The 21,184-nt window shown below is 42.3% G+C and overlaps 1 protein-coding gene across 1 annotated transcript in view; it reads left to right on the top strand.

Moving 5' to 3' along the window:
- The window catches only part of LOC147731014 (uncharacterized), a 206,060-nt gene that overhangs the window by 87,237 nt on the left and 97,639 nt on the right, over positions 1 to 21,184 (top strand). Inside the window, exon 4 of the mRNA XM_086958669.1 lies at positions 11,269 to 11,456. Within this exon, the coding sequence (XP_086814795.1) occupies positions 11,269 to 11,456 (188 nt within the window). The remainder of the gene's footprint in view (positions 1 to 11,268; positions 11,457 to 21,184) is intronic.

The following is a 21,184-nucleotide window of genomic DNA, read 5'->3' as shown; positions in this document are numbered from 1 at the left end:
TCGTGCCCAAGAAATGGAGTATCAAAAAACCTTCTGGAAATTAATAGCTGTTACTTCCCGCAGTGCCAATAATTTAGATCCCGTAGTAAAACCTGACACGAGTCGCTCATTTTAGTAGCCTGTGTAAGGGAGGAACATGTGGGCGTGTGGGATTCAAAACCCACGAAGAGAACAGGGAATCTGCCACCAGATTAGCCCATTTTCATTTTACTTTAGCTGAAATAGATCGGGCACTAAAACAGATGAAGAGGAAAAAGGTGCCTACAATGGATGGCATACCAGGCGATGCTTTCCTATCTCAAAAGAACATTTGGTCCCCATATCGGAATGCAGTATCTAATAGAATCTTAAAAGGCGACCCAATTCCCCCCACATGGCATGGAGCCTTTATTGTACCAATATACAACAAGCATTGAAAATGCAACAGGTCTCGCCCTCGTTTAAGTTAAAGCAATTCTGTTTGTAATTAGGTGGCTTTTTAGCTTTGCTTTTATTAGTGTTTTTCAAACTTTTATGTACATAACATGTATGTATGCATATATGTATGCATGCATTTATATTTGTATTTATATAGATATACAGATGTATATATATTTATATATCTATACTACTATTATAAAGAGAGAACAGAAACCTTTTGGCAAGGTAAACTCGGGAACCACAGCGCCAATCCACACACCCAATACATTGTTGTAATCCTCAGGGTGTGTAGATGGACATAGGCTGCATAAAAAGAAAACGTAAATTAAACTTTAAAAAAAATAAGTCCCTAAAAGTAGCGCCGGCCGCGACCTAGCGCTGGCCGCGACCTAGCGATGTCTGCAACGTGCGGGATGACGACAGGCGGGGAGGAGCGGTGACGAGCAGCGAGGAGTGGCGGTGAAGTCTGGAGCAAGGGGAAGAGCGGCGGCTCAGGTAAAGCAAAGGTAAGGCAAAGTCGAGGCGGGAGACGGGAGGCGGGAGGCGGTCTGGGCAATGTCGGGGCGGGCGGGGTAAGGCGAGGCGGAAGGCGGGAGGCAGGCGGGAGGCGGTCTGGGCAATGTTGGGGTGGGCGGGGGCTGGGGCAGGAGTGCACCCAAGCCTGAAATGTTGCCCCCAGCCCCCTTCTGCCCCGGGCAACGCTGCTGCTATTCGGAAATGCTGCCCCCAGCCCCCTTCTGCCCCAGGCAATGCTGGGGCGGGTTGCTAGTGTATATATATACACATACATATATATATATATAAATGCATATGCATATATATGCATATATATATACACATATATATATATACAGTTCCACAAGATACCCACAAGGCAGGGCGCACTCACTGATCGACATATTCATAAAAAGCAGGAAGAGTCAGGCACATCCAGCGCCTGCAGTAACCTGACGTGTTTCGAGTATACCACCCTTATTCATAGGTTTCTCTGCTACACAAAACTGCCAACAAATGGTTTCCAGCGTTCTCCCTTTTATTTCTATGTCAATCAATCAAGCTCCGATGCAATCCAGCTCGGGTGAGTACAGCTATAAGCATTATGGGACTGGAAGTCCATACAATAAATCCCCAGTGGGCTGAAGGCAGTTCTCGTGTACATGACATACGCCAAAACGTACACCTCCCAAATAAGCCTTACGCCTGTTTGTTCCGCTCCACTGAAAATGACTCCAGCAGCAGAGCCGCCTGCTTCGCGGTGGTGCACCCCTCGGCCAGATCGGCCGAATTTATATAGTTCCACAAGTTACCCACAAGGCTGGGTGCGCTCACTGATCGGCGTATTCATAAAAAGCAGGAAGAGTCAGGCACATCCAGCGTCTGCAGTAATCTGATGCGTTTTGAGTTTACCACCCTTATTCATAGGTTTCTCTGCTACACAACACTGCCAACAAATGGTCTCCAGCGTTCTTGTGTACATGAAATAGTTCAATCACGGCTGCGTCAAAACGTTCACCTCCCAAAGAAGCCATACGCCTGTATGTTTCGCTCCTCAGTAGTAGTAGAGAGTAGTAGAGAGTGAGTACTAGAGTGAGTAGTAGAGAGTAGAAGAGAGTGAGTAGTAGAGAGTGAGTAGTAGAGTGAGTAGTAGAGAGTAGTAGAATAGTAGAGAGTGAGTAGTAGAGAGTAGTAGAACAGTAGAGCGTAGTAGAGTGAGTAGAGAGTAGTAGAGAGTGAGTGAGTAGGGGCGGTGGTAGGACAAGGACCAGAGTACTCCCTGCTTGAAGGTAATAAAAAAACAACATCCAAAATAGGAATGGGCGAATTATGGTTGTCACCAGAGCTGATCACTAAAGGAGACGCACAGAAAGTAAAGCATTTATATTGGGAGGAAACCTTGAAGCAAATATGGAGAGTACACCAGGAGAACAGTATAACTGGCCATTTTCTGAACCATAAGTGTGTACCAAATTTTGAGCCCTACATGGATAGAATATACCCCTTTCAGTCTAAACGATTATATGTACAATTTAGATGTGGTCTACTTACTTTGAGAGTTCACACTTCGAAATGGTCCAGTGCACCATCTAATTCTGAATTCTGTTCTAGCTGTCCAAAAACTGTCGAATCGGAGGAGCATTTCTTGTTTTTCTGCTCCATATATAAAATTGCACATAAGGTTTCATTGATAGCGGTATGCAAACTCATCGGAGTGAGACAGTACTGGGAAGCTGCAAGTCTACTGAAGAGCGACCCAAGAGAACAAATAGCTTTTGCAGTATCTTGCTATCTGTATCATGCTTGGAACGAAAGGGGGAAGGCTCTAGATAATTGCAAATTTGTGATCACTGAACCTTTGGAAAGAAAAAATTAGAAGGATCATTGGGTTCTTAATTTGTATAGCGTTTTTCTAATGTTTTAATGTTTGAATCAATTGGTTATGATATATTTTTAAACGTACAGATGTTTTCATAAATTGCTATTAGTACCTGAGTTTTTATTTATTTCATTACAACACAAAGCTGTATACAGTATTGATAGGAACAGTCATTGGAATAATTATCATCCAATATTTTCTATTGCTTTTAATTTGTGTAAAAAGGAACATTGCTTGAAATTTTCATTACATTAGTTCTTTTATGTCTGTGAACTTTGTATGGCTTGGTAGCCGAAATAAAAGTTAGTATTATTACTCACTAATTTATATCCACCATGACCTGTGCATTTATAATTACTGGGCATGAGGGATGCTGATTGCTACACCACTTTGTTGTGACTGTTACTGCTCTGTCTCATGAAGCGTACTGGGAGACATAAAACGAACAAAGGCTTAGCTGGCGTCACTGCGATGAGATGCTTCACAATGCACTCATAAGTGACATGTATTTAACATTGCTGAATAGAGATTGTTGTGAAGGTGCGGAGCAGGGATTCAATTTACGCAGTCACAAGGTGCTAAGCAACACTGATCCCAGTGTGTGTCACAAATGAGGTCATTGAACTTATGTGCTGGCAAAAATGGGAGGAAATCAGAGATACAAGGAGGCGATTTCAAGAAGTATCCAGTTGAACCACTCAGAAGTGCTCACAGAACTGTGTTGACTCCTGTGGCGGAGAATACTCTGACTGAGGACAAACTGGAACTGGTGGTGGTGGCCATAAGATGCACTAAAGACCCATTTGATAAGAAATTTTCTACTCTGTTTATTGACTTTGGGTTACCATAGAAAAATGCGAGAATGAGTGTTAAAAGTCGAGAAGATCTTCTCTGACCTTGCTCCTACAACTGAGTCACTAAAAACAACTCATGGCTGCCAATGAACACATACAAATGCTGAAGGCTTGAGCTGAGGATCAAGAGGAAAAAAGGTAGATGAAACAATATTAGAATGATTGGCCTCCCTGAAAGCATTGAGGGAACCTCTTATTATGTTCTTCTTAGAGGACTGGCTAAAAGAAGTTGATTCCGCTGATGACATCTCTAAGATATATGTCGTGGAGCAAGCGCACAGAGTCCCATTGTGCCCTCCCAGGCCGAGCGGGCCTCCCTGACCCATGGTGGCCCAGTTACAACATAACACAGATAGGAGGCATATATAAAGGGTCCTTTAGGTGGGGGAATGCAAAGGTATGAATATTCTCTCATTTCACTGTGCCTATGCAGAGAAAGAGGGCTACATATGTAGCTGTAAAGAAAAGGTTGGGAACCTTGGATTTCAATACCCACTTCTTTATCCTGACAGACTGTGGAAGCAGGTGGGCGATTGAACTTGCTTTTTTGCTACTTACCTTGAGCATGGAATTGGCTGGACCATTACAAAGTAGGCATAGGAGGAGAGCCCCACTGGAGCAATGATACACAGAAGGTACAGAATGAGGTGCACAAGAGGTACTCAACCATCGTTCATTGAGGTACAAAGAACAAGTGGTAGTGGTGGTGGTAGCATTCTGCAGCCCCGCCGAAAGCACTTTGGGAAATATTGACTCTGGCACAGAGGCGGACAGTTTAGAGGATGTAGGGGAAAGTGCGATTGTGCCAAATATCACCCTAGTCATGAAAGATGAAATTAAATAAGCCTGAAGAGCTGCCAACATTGAGCAATATAGCTCTGCAGCTTTGGTTATGGGCCGAGGCAGTAACTTCATTTCCTTTCACACTTAGGGCCCCCATAAGGATAGCGGGTGTATCGCCCCCGCCAGGCCGGCGGTGGCGGGGGCTATCCGCCTGCCATCCGTGCCGGAATAACCCCCCACCATATTATTATGGCCAGGGGGTCCGCGGCGAATGGGAAGACCGTCCACCGCTTTTCCGCCCCGGTCGCCCTGCAAGGTCACATTAACAAATTTATTGAGATCAATTTAAACTCCAGCGCCATAATATTTGTTTGGAATTCATGTGAGGCCAGCATAAGGGGCTTTGCCAGCAATATGTTTTTAGAAAGAACAACAGAAAGAGACTAAGATTATGACATCTAATATTTTGTCTCTGGAAACTCAGTTGGCAGAAGCCCTCCAACAAGGAAGATCGAATATTGATGTATTAAGAATGGAATTAGTGAACATCCAGTCAGCCACTAAAAAGACGCTAAGGGAGAAATATGGTGTGAAATTACATATGTATCATTTATCACAATACGAGAGAGGTGATAGAATTGGCAAAATCTTAGCTTACAAAGTTGCTGACAAGAAGGCTAAGACATTAATTAAGGTTATTAAAGGAATGAACACTATAACTTACAATCAACCAGAACATATACTAGATCAATTTGACAAATACTTTAGTAGATTATACACTCCTGAAAACACTCCTACCAATCATCATATAGTATTATACATTAATACTAATCTGACTGATTTACGAGATAGAGAAGGAGTCGGCCAACTGGATGAAAATATTACCTTAACAGAGATTAGTTCAGTAATTACCTCTCTTCCCTCTGGCAAGGTAGCTGGGGAAGGCCTGCTTCCTATAGAACTTTATAAAATTGGTATCCAGGAATTACTCCCACTTTTTAGCTTAGTTATAAACTCGATTGGGGAAACAGAGAAGGCTCCCACCTCTTGGAATACAGCTAAAATTGTATTTTTTCTCAAAAAACATAAACCTGCAGATGAATGTGGGTCATACAGACCTATCTTGTTAATTAATGCGGACGCCAAGGCATTCGCGAACATTTTGGCTACCAGACTTGCCCACCATATGCCGGAGCTGGTTACCATACAACATGGCAATAACCGCCTTTGATGTTGCTTCGAGTAGCTCCACCCCACTCGGTATGGTCATATTAGATGCAGAGAAAGCATTTGACCGAGTGGGGTGGGACTATTTATGGGCTGTGCTGAAGGCATTTGGATTTTAGGGTCAATATCTAGGTTGGATACGGTCCTTATATGACCATCCTACCGCCAAAATAAGCTATGCAGGTATGAATTTGTCTAGTTTTCCAAAAGCTAGGGACACTCAGCAAGGGTGTCCTTTGTCACCCTTGCTGTTTGCTCTTTCCATGGAACCGTTTTTAAATGCACTTCAGATCCAAACTGATATTATCCCTTTTCGACACAGCATAAATTCTTTAAACATAACCACGTATGATATTGCAATTTTTACTACCGACGTGATTAAAGCTATTCCGGGGATAACTAAGGAAGCAATATTTCTGGATATAAACTAAATCTAAATAAAACACAGGTCATAGTCAATTATAAACCATTGTCACCGATCCAAGGTATATGCAAAACTGCCATATATTTGGGAGTGAAAATTTCTGCAAATATTAATGATTTAATTACGCTTAATTATGATCCTTTACTTAAGGAAGTAGCACTTCGATTAAAAAAATGGCATAAGATACCAATTAGTTTAGCTGGAAGGTTTAACTTAATCAAAATGAAAATATTACCCAAATGTCTTTATTTATTTAGATCCATTCCCCTACGCCTTAACAATCTTTTTAAAAAAAACTTGATGGGATATGTAGTAGCTACATTTGGGGATACAAAAAGGCTCACAGATCGATTTAGACGATAAAACTTCCAATCGAAAAAGGAGGTTTAAATTTCCCTGATTTCAAACTATATTTTTTCGCAACTTTTTTGGGCCGTCTTCGAAGCTTGCTTAAAACGTAAAATTCATTATTCTTTTTTCAGTTCATGTTGGGCACGGATTGTAATCAGTTTTTGGCCAGAGTTCATGACCCACACTAAGCGGGTCAAGTTTAAGACTGCAAGGGAGATCGTTAGAATTTGGAACTTGATAATGGCTTTTAGCAAAACTTCCTTTTTCCATTCAAAACTTCAGCTATGGCGTAATCCAGGACTTCCAGGAATCTTTTCTGATGGTGCAGTTCATTCATGGTCCAGATGTGGTATTAACATTCTCGGTGACTTGTATGGTCCCGATGGACTACTAGATTTTGCATCACTTACATTTCTTTATAAACTGGATGACTCTATGTATTTCAAATATATGCAAATTCGGGATTTTTTAGTACAAAAAATGAAGATCAATGAAGTCGCTGACTCAGACATCTTGATGTGTCTCTACTCTTATAAGACTAAATCACTAATCAGTGAGGGTTATAAATATCTAAATTAGATGAAAGTCGATGACTGTATCAAACTGGCCAAACAACAACAACTGAGATTGCAGGTGCTGCAACTTCTATTCTTCACTTCTTTTCAGAGAGAACACCTGACCATTGAACAAATGTTCTTGACACCAAATTGTCGCCTTTACTCAATATTTTATTTTGAAAAAGGAATTATTTTTTATTATTTGAATTTCGACGAACCTTTTTTTTGATTTTTTAGAACAGAATTTTAAGACCTTATGTATAAATGACAAATTTACATTAAGTTTACCCCTTCTCTCTTCACAGACCTTGGTCCTGATGAGAACTCATTCACTCATATGAGTTCGAAACGCGTAGACTTTTCAAGCCTTTAACAAACCAAAAAAATGGATGATATTTGTTTTGGAATTGCTTTGTAAATAAATGACTACGTTCTAGGCTTCTTTGTAAATCAAAAGTGATTACATTGTAGATATAATTTATATGTTCTTTCTCTGTTCTGTTTGTTGATATGTAAATAGCGTGGGTTGTGAGTAGTATGATTGAACGTGTCGTATTATATGTTGTGTATACAGTCTGAAAAAGTTGTTATTGTCTGAAAAAAGTTCAGTTGTGTCCAAATAATGTAAATTTGTCATTTATACATAAGGTCTTAAAATTCTGTTCTAAAAAATCAAAAAAAAGGTTCGTCGAAATTCAAATAATAAAAAATAATTCCATTTTCAAAATAAAATATTGAGTAAAGGCGACAATTTGGTGTCAAGAACATTTGTTCAATGGTCAGGTGTTCTCTCTGAAAAGAAGTGAAGAATAGAAGTTGCAGCACCTGCAATCTCAGTTGTTGTTGATTTGCTTGTGGCAAGCAGTGCTGCTAGGAGCCCAAACCCAGTTTTGTTGTTGAGGTGTATCAAACTGGCGGCTAAATGGACTAGTAGGACGGGTATAGAACCAGATATCCGCCTCTCTTTGTCATATTAACCAGGTGGTTCAGTCTTCGAGTCTAAGACTTCAGTTATATAGAACTGTGTGTCAACTGTATTATACCCCGCAAAGAATCTCCAGTTGGCTACCAGGCAATCTAGTTAATGACCGCTCTAAATGCCCTAAGTGTGACCTTGTGGCAGCTGATTTGGAGCACATGCTTTTCCCTTGCCTTGCATTGCTTGAGTTCTGGAAAGGAATAGAAGGTATTCTTAATCAGAAGCAGATAATTTTTTCTCCCCTTTCAGTACATACGGTTATGTTAGACTTACAGGAGCTAAATAGCCCACATAAAGATTTAAATACTATTTTATTTGCATGCGCAAGATTGATTATTGCCAGGGCCTGGATCTCTTCAATATCTCCCCACGTTATGGAGTGGTGGACCCTAGTCAATGAAATTTTCACTATGGAATTAGCGCTAGCCAAATAAGGGGTCCTCGTTCAATGAAGAAACGGGAGAGAATTTGGGGAATGTTTCTATAATTTTGAGTTTAGACCTTCTATTGTGTCCAATCGTGGTCTAGGTTAAAGTATTGTTAAGACCTACACTACAATGTACTTAGCATATACCTTTATGTTACATGAACTTTTTGCTATTATTTATACCTCTGTATTAATAACTTACATTGAACTGTCTTATTGTATGTTTAAAACAAATGATTTGTGTTTTTCTTGTCTGACTCTCGCAATGTTAATAAAAAAAAAATTTTTTTAAAAGAAAAGGGGGGTTGCAGCTGTCTGAAACTTTGCTGCGAGGTAAGATTTAATCAAATTGTAGGCTATTCTGGAATCTTCATATTCAGTTTGTGCAAGGTGCTGTTATTGATAGTTTTGAAGTCTGCAGATGGATCTCTTACACCTACATCCTCACCTAACATCCCGCGGTCGTCTAAGACAGAGAACACTACTAAATCAATGCTGTGGCCTAGTCATAATCCTGCTTGGTAGGTGACAAAAAGGCCTTTTTCATCACCAAATGTTTGCAGTTGGCACCTGACCTAATCTTTAGGATGTTTTCTTTAAAAAAAGTAGTAGATAGATACTGTAAAATTAGTTGAGATCAGATGGAATCAGCAGGGCTTAATATAGCAGAGATTTGACAACTGCCAATGTGTGCACCTTTAGGAAAATCTCCTTCGCTAAGCACTTGTTAAAGATGAGAAATCAAAACTTCATAAGTTTTGTGGAGTTGAGGCTTTAAGGAGAGCCAGAAGAGCGGCTAGCTTTAGTATTGTCAGCCCCTTAAAATTGCGGGCCAATTGATCACTCGTGCAAATTCAAATCACTTAAAACAATGGGCTCCTATTTTCTGCATCCTTCTGTCTTCAGGGAAATTAATCTTTGCCACTGTGTTAGAATAGTGGTGCGATAAATTGCATTTCAAATGGAATCATCAGTATTTTAACCCCTTGCATGCTGATGACGGAGCGGTTCCGTCATCAGCTACGGGTGAGCTGTGCTGATGACGGAACCGTTCCGTCATGACTCCGCCCGCGCAAGGCGGAGTCAGCATGGGCGGGGAATTCCCGCCGCACGCAAGGGTTTAATGTTCAGTCAATGATGAGAGGTTTGCGATCATTTCAAAGATTTATTTATCATTAAGAGATTAGTATTGGTGTGTCTTTTTCGTTCAGATTAGTCCAAATACAGAAATATCAAAAAAAGGTTTTGTTGGAGACAGCATGTTCCATTAAGGAAATAGTCCCTTTCTTAATCTATGAGTCCTAACCTAATTAAGTACCCATAAAGAGTTCTTTCGGAAAATAGCAAGATTCTGGAGCTTCTTAGTAAGTCAAAGCATGAAATTCCCATAAAGAGTGGTTCTGAAAACTTATCCAAGTTCCTCAACAAGTCGCAGTAGCAACTGCTAGTAAAACAAAAGAAAATTAACCACAGCAGTAGCTATGATCAACATAAGGAGAAAGTCTCCCTGCAAAAGGGTCAGAGTAAAAGGAAATCGCCATTAGCAGTAGCACACAGCAATTCGGGCAAGAATCATGGAAAACAATGCATAAAGCATCGAGGAATCGAAGCATAGGGTCGCAATGAAATATATTGAATCTCTCTAACTTGGAACACGTATATATGAAAACATAAAACATTATTGCAACATTCATCCAGTTAAGGCATTCTTGTCCAATGGAAACGGGTCCTCTGATGGTCTTTTGTCTCTCCTCCCCTGTCCACGGTAAGCATTCTCCCCAGTGAGCAGTTATTGAAAAGTTTCTAAATGTCTCGCACTAGATACATGAGAGAAGGTTCTTATGAGAACCTTTGCAGGCCTTATTCTGTTAGCTGTTGTCAGTATCCCATTGTGTGGACAAAGAGCTAGTCTAAAGCAACAAAACATTTCTATCCGTAAAGTCTTGATTAGATCATGCAAAACAATATCTTAAGTAAGCATAACATTCCTAATACTCTATTCCTTATAAAATATAGCAAAGTACATTGTTTAGTAAAATGACAAAATCATATGGTGTGAGCAAGCAAAGAAATACTTTTCTCTTAAAGTAGCACATTTTAAAGTGATAAACAATTTTGCAGTCAGATGATTAAGTCAGCAGTTTCTAAAAGGCATTTTATGTAAATGTTAAACAGGAAAGAACTTTTCAGGCCTTGTCATAGAAGCACATTAGGCATGAGGCCTACTACTTTATTTCTGCTGTACAGTTGCTTTACTCGTTGGATTTTCTACTATGGTTTAAAGCTGCATGATGCACTTATCACATTTAAAAAAAAACATTTTCTACATTTTTCTCTATGGTTATTGCAAAGTTAAACACATTTTCTAATGTTGGGCACATTTTCTTCAACAGTAACTCCGGACAAATTTCATGAAGAATTTAGACTTTAACAGTCGCCACCAACAGTGTCTGGTCTGTGATAGAAATTAATGTTCAAAGCTTATGTATGATTTGTAGGCGAGGACTCTTGGAAATAAGATGGACGACAGCAGTATGGTGTCACGTATGTTAAATATCTCGCCTATGAAGTAACACCTCATTTTTGAATCACAGTTTGGTGAAGCAGTCTCGTCTTCGTTTTGCAGGGAGGAACTAAGCCTTTGTAGCTTTTTAGTCTTAAAATATAGCCCCTGGGAATAAAGAAATGTTTTCTAAATCAGTTTTGAAACTTTCGTTCTGTTTTCTACGCACTTATGTTACCTGATTTGTAACAGGGTCATTTATGGGTGTTTCTGTTGTCAACTGTAGCCCTACAAAATTGTTATTTGATTAATTCAGATTCAATAATTCTTGGAAATCTACCAAACTAACGTGTTCATACTGTATTTAAGTTAACAGACACGCAGCAACTTTTAACACAAGCAGAGAAAAATTACTTTGAAAGCAAAGTTAAGTTGGATCGAATTAATACGGAAAAAGAGGTTATCGTGGAAGAAAATAAAGCCTTGGAACTAGAAAAGCATGATTTGAAACAAAGATTAAAAGAAGTTATTCAAGAGGTTCACCTAGTTAAAGACACGTGAGTTGCAACTTATAAGTCAATTTCCTAATATGTACTTGTTATTGCTGCAAAAGTCTAAATTTTTCTGAAAGGATATTTTGTAGTTAATTTGAACTTTCTTTGGTGACCATTTTAATGAAAACAAATCTCAAATTTAGCAATCAGTACTAGGTGTACAGTGTTACATTTTTATGTCAAGCACCAGTCATCTTTTTTTCTACTAGTAAATACTCATTTTGTTGTGAGAGTGAATTGTATCGTATCAATTAGAGATGAATGTGTACCACGAAAGGCTTACATGAATCAAATTCTCTACACATATAATAGCAACCAGAGGGTTGAGGCAAGAAACTATCCTCTCAATGCAATGTGTGGGAGGTAACAAAAGGTGCAGGAAACCAAGAAGTACACCCCTCTCTACTCCATAATTTGAAAACAAATCCAAAGCAACATGAGACACACAGTGGTTCCGTACACAGCAATAGCAAAGCCTTTAAAAATCTATTGAATGGCAGTATATGTGTACACATACAGGAATTTCCAGATGTCTTTTCTTTTTTTCAAAAAAGTTCTTTATTGAGATGGTTTTGGGATCGAATCAAATCAAACATCCAGGTTCAGAATCCTCTTTCAATATTGCTTCAAAGGAAGCAGATGTATTGACGGAGACCTGGTTATCAAGCCGCATGAACAGACAGCACACTATACAAATTGTGTTATCACAGATCAGGAGCACTATTGAAAGAGGATTCTGAACCTGAATGTTTGATTTATACAGTGGAGCCCTGAAGAAGTCCCATCAGGGACGAAACGCGTCTGCTACTGGATTTTAACTGCATGATTTGATTAGAGCTGAAAAACATCTCAATAAAGAACTTTTTGGAAAAAAAGAAACGACATCTGGAAATTCCTCTATGTGTACACATATACTGTCATTCAATCGATTTCTAAAGACTTTGATATTGCTTTGTGCGGAACCACTTTGTGTCTAATGAATCAAATTCTATGAAGATACCCTTACATAGAATGCATCCAAAAAGTATGCATAGAAAATGTTTACTAAGCAGCATCTTGTTAGTATTAAAAATGCTGAACATATTTAGCAACAATATTGTTTGGACACTCCTCTTGTGTTTGGTTGAATCCAGAAGTAATCTCACTGGCTTCTGGACCAAGCCCAGCTTAAAAATGCTTAGGGGTTATTTACTAAGGAAATGTACCGGCACTCACCTGGTGTAAAGTGATATAAAGCATTGCACTGATTTACATTGTAAAAGCCGCTGGCACACAACATCACTGTGCAGAGCTGCACGAGTGCCTGCACAATCCTTTGGAAATAGCCCCACTAGTCTTCCTGCTAATGTCACCTTAACCCTTCATTAACACTCAGTTGCATTCAAATCCACCCAAAAATTACAGTTTTTTACACTACAGTAGCAAAATAAATGTTATATTGTGCATCTGAATCAAGACTGTATAAAACAGCATATCTAAGAAAGGATCTGTGGCAGGGTAGCTTTGTTTTCAGGGTTGGGATGCAAGGTCTGAGAAAGGACCCTGAGAAGTTGCTATTGATCACAGGCTCCACAAGCCTAAGATGGCGGTGGTTCATTAGTTAGGCATTCTGGGAACTGGCATACTGAACTTTGTAACATAAGGGCTGAACTCTACTTGACCCTACGAGCTACATTTGTGCTCAGAGCTTTGCTGTTCTGCCATGTCCTTCTTGGCTGGGCATCTGTAAAATATGGATGGCTGTCCTGATAACAATGAGAGCCGTGTTATGTGGCGTATTCTAGAACGGCCTTTCCTACATGTTCAGAGCGGTAGTGAAAACATTATTTTTTACACTCTTCGATCTCCATTGCTCAAGTGAACAACTGGGAGGCTGGTTCCATAAACTCCCTGTTAGGCCCATTGGCTTCCGGCTGGCTGGGACGCATCAAACCCAGTCAGTATCCACTGTCCTTGATATGATGAGTACGATACACATGTCTAGTAACCTGTGATCACCCTTGCGTAGTTTGGCACCGAACAGTGGGGCTTATCCTCAGGGCCCATGTGTAAATATTGGCATAGCACCGCCCACACAAGAACCTGCTTGAGCCACAAAAAGTCTCCACACTGTATATATAAAACACTGGTGTTTGTAATGCACAAACATTGAAATCAAAACAAGATACACATTGTATATACACTTTACAGTTATATGCAATTATTGGACTTTCCTGTTAGTAGTACGGCATGAACATATGTTATGTATTGTCTTGCCTTTTAATTGTATAATCTTCTAGATAACGTTATAATGTATTAGTCAGTAGAATACACCAATCGGTTGTCTGGGTGACTAGAATGTTTTTATTCAGTCTACTACTGAGACAGTCCAGGCTGGAAAGTGTCGGTTGACCATTCTCTGGTTGTCAACTAAAGACCCCTGTGCCCCCTGTGCTGACTTCGTGTTCTCCATGAAATAAACTCTTCACCTTAAGTCTGCCTGAGTTTGCAACAACATATAGGCCCGATTCAGAGATATTATCCCAACACGCCATTCCTCAATATCGCATAACCCCAACAGTTGTAATGGTCAAGTAATCACAGGTCTTTGACTATGCCTCGTGACCTAGCCCCTCAGTCATTCAACTACACCAGCCAATGATACACGTTGCCTCTGCTAGCGCCACGATGATTAGATTGTCAAACCCACCTAAAACGGAAAGAAACAGTTACTTAGTTTCATCCATCCGGATTAAAACTAAGTAACCTTTGATCTCTAGAGAGGAGTTCCTGACCCTACTAAAAAAAGTTGGTTCTGGCTCCCCTACAGACTGTTGCCCCCCACACATTTTACGAGACACTTTTTCCACTTGCCCAGACCCCCCACTTGCACTCCTCAACAATTCTCTCAGACAAGGCATTGTCCCTGATATTTTTAAACTGACTGAAATAGTCCCCATCCTGAAGAAACCCAATGCCGACCCGATGATACTTCTTTCTGAGAGTTGTAATACATTTTTAGGATTTTGATTATTGTAAATAGATTTTATGCAAATGGATTTGAATAGAGAATGGGACTGTTTTAATTTTAATTGTATGTACTTTTATGAATTTTATGAAATTCGAATAAAAGTCTTTTGAATTTGAATTGAATTGATACTGAGCAACTTTGGTCCTATCTCGTTACTCCCCTACCTTAGTAAGATTTTAGAAGCTCATTTAGCCAACTGCATGAGCTCTTTAATCAAACATTCACAATTTCTTAACCCCCAGCAAGCAGGATTTAGACCAGCACACTTCCCGGAGCTGGTCTTCCTAGCAGTCGTGGACAAACTCAGGAAGGGGGCTGATCAAAACATCACCCAGGCCTGGTACTGCTGGATTTGTCGGCGGCCTTTGACACGGTCGATCATGATCTTCTGATCGACCGTGTCAACAATGCTGGCATCCAGGGACTGGCCCTGAGGTGGATCTCCTCCTTCTCGGGCAATCGTTTCAAGGCAGTTCGTCTTGCCAACTTCTTGGCTGACCTGCGGTGTTCCTGAGGGGTCTTCTCTTTCACCCCTTCTTTTTAATTTATATATGTCACCTCTGATCCGGTCTCTACACAACAGTAAAGTTGCCATTTTCAACTTTGCCGATGACCTTCAGTTGGTGTTTGATATCGATTCTTCTACCACCTCAGTTTCCAACTTCCAATCCAACATGAATCTCATTAGCTACTAGATGTATGCCAGCCAATTTAAGCTCAACCCTGACAAGACTGAGCTGATCCTGACTGGAGGCACTTCCAATGCTTGGGACCCCAACTTTTGGCCTCCTCTCCTAGGTAATCCTCCCTGCCCTGCTGAATCCGTAAAAAGTCCAGGGGTTATAATAAGCAAAGACCTGTCTATGAAATCCCAGATTAGCACGGTTGTATCATCCTGCTTCCTCCACTTATGAAGAATACGGAAAATGTGTAGATTTCTAACCACCGAAGCTTTAACTTTAGTCCTTCTGGCCCTGGTCATCTCTCGCATTGATTATGCCAACTCACTTTATGTTGGCATCTCAGCATACCAGCTCCATCGCCTACAACTGCTCCAAAACCAAGCAGCCAGGCTCATTTTCCATCAGCCCAGATACCAACACGTCCACCCTTTGATGAAGAGCCTTCATTGGCTCCCGGTGGCCAAAAGCTGCACATTTAAACTGGGATGTACTATCTTCAAAGCCCTAGCCAGCCACGGCCCAGCATTTATCTCTTCTCTGATACACCATTATACCCCTGCTCCTGAACTTCGTTCCTCCCACTTGAACCTGCTCATCATCCCCACTGTCAAACGGAAAAAACATGGTGGTCTAAGATTTTCCCTCTTGGCCCCTCAATTCTGGAATTCCCTCCCCACGGAATTCAGATCTGTAATCTCCTACACCCAGTTCAGATCTCTTCTTAAAACCCTTCTGTTCTCTCAGGCATATGAGTAAGCTTCCGTCACCACATTACTGTTGCATCCCGTCCATTAGCGCCATGAAACCACTTGGTGTAAGTGCGCTCTACAAATGATTTTAACATAACATAACATAACATAACATTAGACCTCCAGTTTCCCAGCGGGATGGCTATCCATTCCCCCCTCCCCCCACATAGACAAATGTTTGTGACCCAGGAAGCTGGCACACTTCCAAGTCTGGAGAAATGTTCCTCTCAAGCGGAAATGTGAGCTGCCGTAGCTCTCAGCAGCCATTCATAGGTGCCCACAAGGCTTAACAAACCCCCTCAGGCCCCATACAATGTTCTCCACAACAAAGTACCTTGTAGTGTGGGCTCAGGGAGAGGGAGCTAGTGACCTCCGAACTATGCAGCGATGTCAGGCAGTGTCACCCTCCTGATTTGGAAAGTCAAAGACAGTCTCAGCTCCCAACTCTGGCCCCCTACATCCATAGGACACCACAAGCTCTCGAGTGCAAGCTAGCACAGGTCCCATGTTTGCAAGTATGGGTCCCTCGGACACTGCAAGCTTCCCCCTCACTCCTCAAACTCCTCTGCACAGTACATCAGGACAGTCCTTCTCCTTAAGATGATCACTTCTACTAGTTTCTGCCGCACACTTCACAGTCCTTACGATCTTGTGGAAACAGAGATCCTTTGTGTCCCTGGGATTTCATGGACAGGAGGCCAGCCTACCGGCCCTTGGTGAGTACTTAGGGACCCAGGCCATGACAGGTGGCACTTAGCTGCAGGTAACACCCAGGCAAAATCCACCAAGTTATACTCTCCTTCCTGGTCACCACAAGACTGCAGATAATCCAGTTGCAGTTCCTCCTGCCCTAATGAATCCTCTTGTTGATGTCTCAACTTTGAACCAGCATAGTATGGTACCAAATCCAAAAGCGTCTCTAATTTCTGCGGCCAGAGCCTCAGTAATTACACCCACAATGGCCTTTGAAGATACAATCAGTTCGAAAGGCCACCTTTGAAATGCACAGGCCTTCTCTAGATGTTGTCCTGTCTGCCATCGTACCCCAGGAGGTTTCATCACTCTCTTTAGTGGGGTACAGACCCTGCGCCTTGGAATGCAGGTGACAATTCCTCCCCCACATACCCATCCCAGAAAGGTCCCTCAGAGTCAGAGATCTGCAGTTTACCTTGAACCCCTAGTTTATGGCCTTCTACCAGGAATGCACAGATATAGCTGTCCCCCAGATGTGAATGAGAGAGAAGCCGACAGGCACACAGAGCCATGAACATCGAAATGCCCACTTTCCCAAAGTGACACTTCCACATACTTAATGTTGGATCCACTCGCACTGCCGGAGAGGATTCCCCTTTATGATCTAATCGATATCAAACACTATATTGCTACTATTCTGCATTTAGGAAATACTTCTCAGTTGCCTTTTTCTGCATTCCCCCCATGCTAATCGAATACAAGAAGCAGATCCCGTCGTATCTAACACACCATCCGGTGCCATTCATAATCTTTGCATGTAAAGCACATGCTCACATGCCCTACCTCTTCCCGACACCGCACCCTGTCCCCAAGGAAAACTCAGATACAGCAAGAGACAATCAGAACCTTGGCACATAGCTTATAAAATGCAAAGCTGAGTAACAGTAACCTGGGCACACAGGCCCCACCATGGCAAACCTATGGCATGATTTTTTTTCCACAACATAATTTTATTGTTGACAGCCAAGACAAAGAAAATGCCTCACATGGCACCCATACTGTGCATCGAAGGTAACAAATATGGATATCAACATTTTCAGCAAAGACATGATATTGGTCATACAAATAATGAATTACGAAAAGAGATAATAACAGAAAAACAAATACCTGCGCCACGTTGCCTCTGCCAGTCAGCGAGAAATGTTGCACATATATGGAGAGTCTGTCCCACCTGTAATCACATCCAGCATGTATACCACTCATAGTCCAGTTCCCTAGATTCACAGCAATGAGTCTGCACTATCAGGTGGGGGAGGAGGCTTCGGATAGAGACAACTATAGTCAGCCCACAGCTTCCAGATCTTGTAGTGTTTCCGAGGGCACCCCCTCGCTTCAAAGACCAGGAGTTCTAGGCCCATATTTCATTATCACGCATGCCTTACAAAGCTGCCATTACAACGCATGCGTCTTTACCATGTATGCTTTTACCACAAACGTATTTACTACACATATGCCTATACCACACATACCTTTACCACAAAAATGTAAGTATTTTACAGGTAAGTATAAACCCATCATATGTATATGCAAAGGGTTTATACTTACATGCAAAATAATGAGTAACCCACAACCCCTAAACCCATTCCGACCCTAAAAATACTCTTGCCACCCAAAAACCCATACTCACCCTAAACTGTAAAAATACGCTTGCCACCGAAAAATCCATAACTACCCTAAACCCTAAAAATACCCTTACAACCACGCCAGTAGGTAGTTATAATTAGGACCATGTTTCCATCCAAAATGTGTTTTTTGTCTTGCCTATAACTTTGCCATTGTTTGACAAATCTTCGTGAAAATTTTCTAGACAAGTGTGGCTGTGATTTTTGTTATGCCTGAAGTTTCCGGGTGATCTGTCAAGCGGGGGCTGAGAAAAAAGGGTGGGGGCTCAAAAGAAGTGCGAATCCCATGTTCATTCTCATAGACTCTTCAGACACGCCTACAGACCGCACTGCTGGACGGAATTACACCTAATTAGGCAGAAATTTAGCATTAGCTCCACAGATTGTGCCTTTTTTGTTATTTGGTATAAATCCATTCAGTATTTGTTGAGAAATTCAAGGAAATTCTAATTTGTTTCTCTGCAATCATGACTAATTCGCGAATAACAACGAGCTTGTGCAGAGAACTGCAGAGCTCTGATTGGCTGTCAACACTTCAACCAGGAAGTATTGGCAACCGTATTGGCACTAGGCTTCAGCCGAGTACCCCAAAAAAATAAATAAATGAATGAAAAGGGGGCAGGGTAGGAATACCCTGGCTCCTTAGCTCCGGTCTTGGGGTCCCAGGGGGATCCTGTCAGGGCGAAAAAACACTTAAAAAAAAAATAATGACCACAAAATTACGATGCATTTGCGGCAAAAGAGAAAACAAAACAAGTGTGGTATCCAACACTTGCTTTTGATTAAGCCCTTGGGTGGGGAAGGTCCTGGGGTCATGCCTCCTTTATTACATTAAAGGAAGGGGGTACACATGACCCCGCTCCATGGGCATTTTTATTCCTCGGGGACCACCACCTTCCGGGGCTTATGTCAAAGAATTGCGGAAGGCTGTGCAGCCCCACCAGGCCACCACCTCCCTGGGGCTATAGATAAAATGATTAAGGCGGGCATGTGGGGGACCACCACCTCCCCGGGGCTATGTAAAATGGAATGCAGAGGGGGCATCACTTCCTTTGGGCAATATATGAATAGAGGGCCGTGTGGACCCCTCCACAAATGCTGGGGACCACAAATTCCCCGGGGATTATGTACAATGTAATGGGACCCCCCGGGACCTCCACCTTCCTGGGGCAATAAATAAAATAATAGGGGGGTCGTGTGGACACCATGAGCCCCCTGAACCACCATCTCACCGGGGCTATAATTAACATAAAGAGGGGGACTGCATGGACCCCAGCCCCAGGGACCACCACCTCCCCGGCTCAAATGCAAGAAAGGTAGGAGGCCACTTGGCCACCCTCTTGGAATGATAAATGGCACTGGGGACTGCCACCCTCCAGGGCCGGCTCCTGCTATGTCTGTGGGTGCCCACCCATGAGACATAGCTTTTTGCTTTTGCTTGTCAGAAGCTGTCTGCTCCCACTAAGCAAAAGCAAACAGTCCAGTTCCAGCAGGTGGTAGCTGTCAAAGTGCTCCTGCCCGCTGGAAGAGGAGGTTTCCTCTCTTTTCCTGCCCACAGACATGCAGACAGGGAAAGAGATGAAACTATTGCTCCTACAGGAAGGGAGCTGCGTTTCTAGCACCTCCTTGCATGTAGGAGCAATACATGCTCTGGCAAGTGAAATGGGGAGGAGCAGGCTAGAACTGTGGGGGCCTTAAGGCTCCCCTGTGGTCCTAAAATACACTGGGTGCCCTGGGTAGGCTCCAGGGCACCCAGAGAGAGATGGCCGGGGCATGGGGTACCTGGGGCCAAAATCACCCAGGGAGGGGGGCGGCTTGGTCCCCACTTGCCCATTTAAATGTGGCCTGGCCCTGGGGATGGGGTCCCCAGGGCAAAAATTGGCATAGGGAGGGGGCCGCACACCCCCCTCACCCCTATTCAGTTAAGGCCTGACTTCAGGGATGGGATCCCTGGGTCCAAATTTGGCCCAGGGAGGGGGACTGCATGCCCGCCCATTCAAATGTGACTAGGCCCCGGGGGAGGAGATTCCCAAAGCAGCTTTGCACCCTCCTGCATTGAATTATGGTGGGCACTGAAAGACGGGGTCCCCGGGCCAAAATTGGCCCCGGGTGGAGAGCCGGGTGACCCCCTCCCCTATTGAAATTATTTCAGCCCCTTTCCCCCAACAAAGGGCAGAGAAGTTAGCAAAAAAAGGAGCAGAAAAACGAGCAGAAGGGCAAAACAGCGCAGAAAAACGAGCAGAAAAGGCAAAACAGAGGGCAGAAAAATTAGCAGGAAAGGCAAAACAGAGCAGAAGAGGGCAAATCAGAGGGCAGGAAAATGACCAGGAAAGGCAGAACAGAGGGCATAAAAACAAGCAAAAAAGGTAAAACAGAGCAGAAGAAAACAAAATAGAAAGCACTATGACACTCACACACCCACTCACAGACCCACTCAGAGACTCATACACCCACTTACAGACCCAATGAGACATTCATACACCCACTCAGAGATTCATGCAACCACTCACAAACCCACTCAGACATTTACACACCCATTCACATGTGGTAAATTTTAATTACCTATACGGAATTTATGCGGTAAAGTTCAATAAGAATAACTCAGTCAAAATGAAGAGGCAGAATCCGTGGTATCTGAGGTTTAAATGGGGTTTTATTCCTTAAAAAGGAATTGGTTCGAACCAAGGTAGCATGACTCATCGCCACGAGGGTTCTGAGTGGGAATTGCAATGGACATGTACAATGATTTATTAACAAGTAATCATATATATAGTCATTTCATACAGTAACATTGAATGCAGAAGGCGTAACAGCTGAGAGAAACGAGATAAGAGCAGAAATACGTAACAGGAGGCGTGCACCAGGGCGTACACGAAGGTGTGTGCAAGAAACGTCACAGAAAGGTGTCATAAGT

The sequence above is a fragment of the Lissotriton vulgaris genome, chromosome 2_1 (genome assembly GCF_964263255.1).
Source record: "Lissotriton vulgaris chromosome 2_1, aLisVul1.2, whole genome shotgun sequence".
Classification (NCBI taxonomy): Eukaryota; Metazoa; Chordata; class Amphibia; order Caudata; family Salamandridae; genus Lissotriton; species Lissotriton vulgaris.
This window is presented reverse-complemented; position numbering and strand designations above follow the sequence as displayed.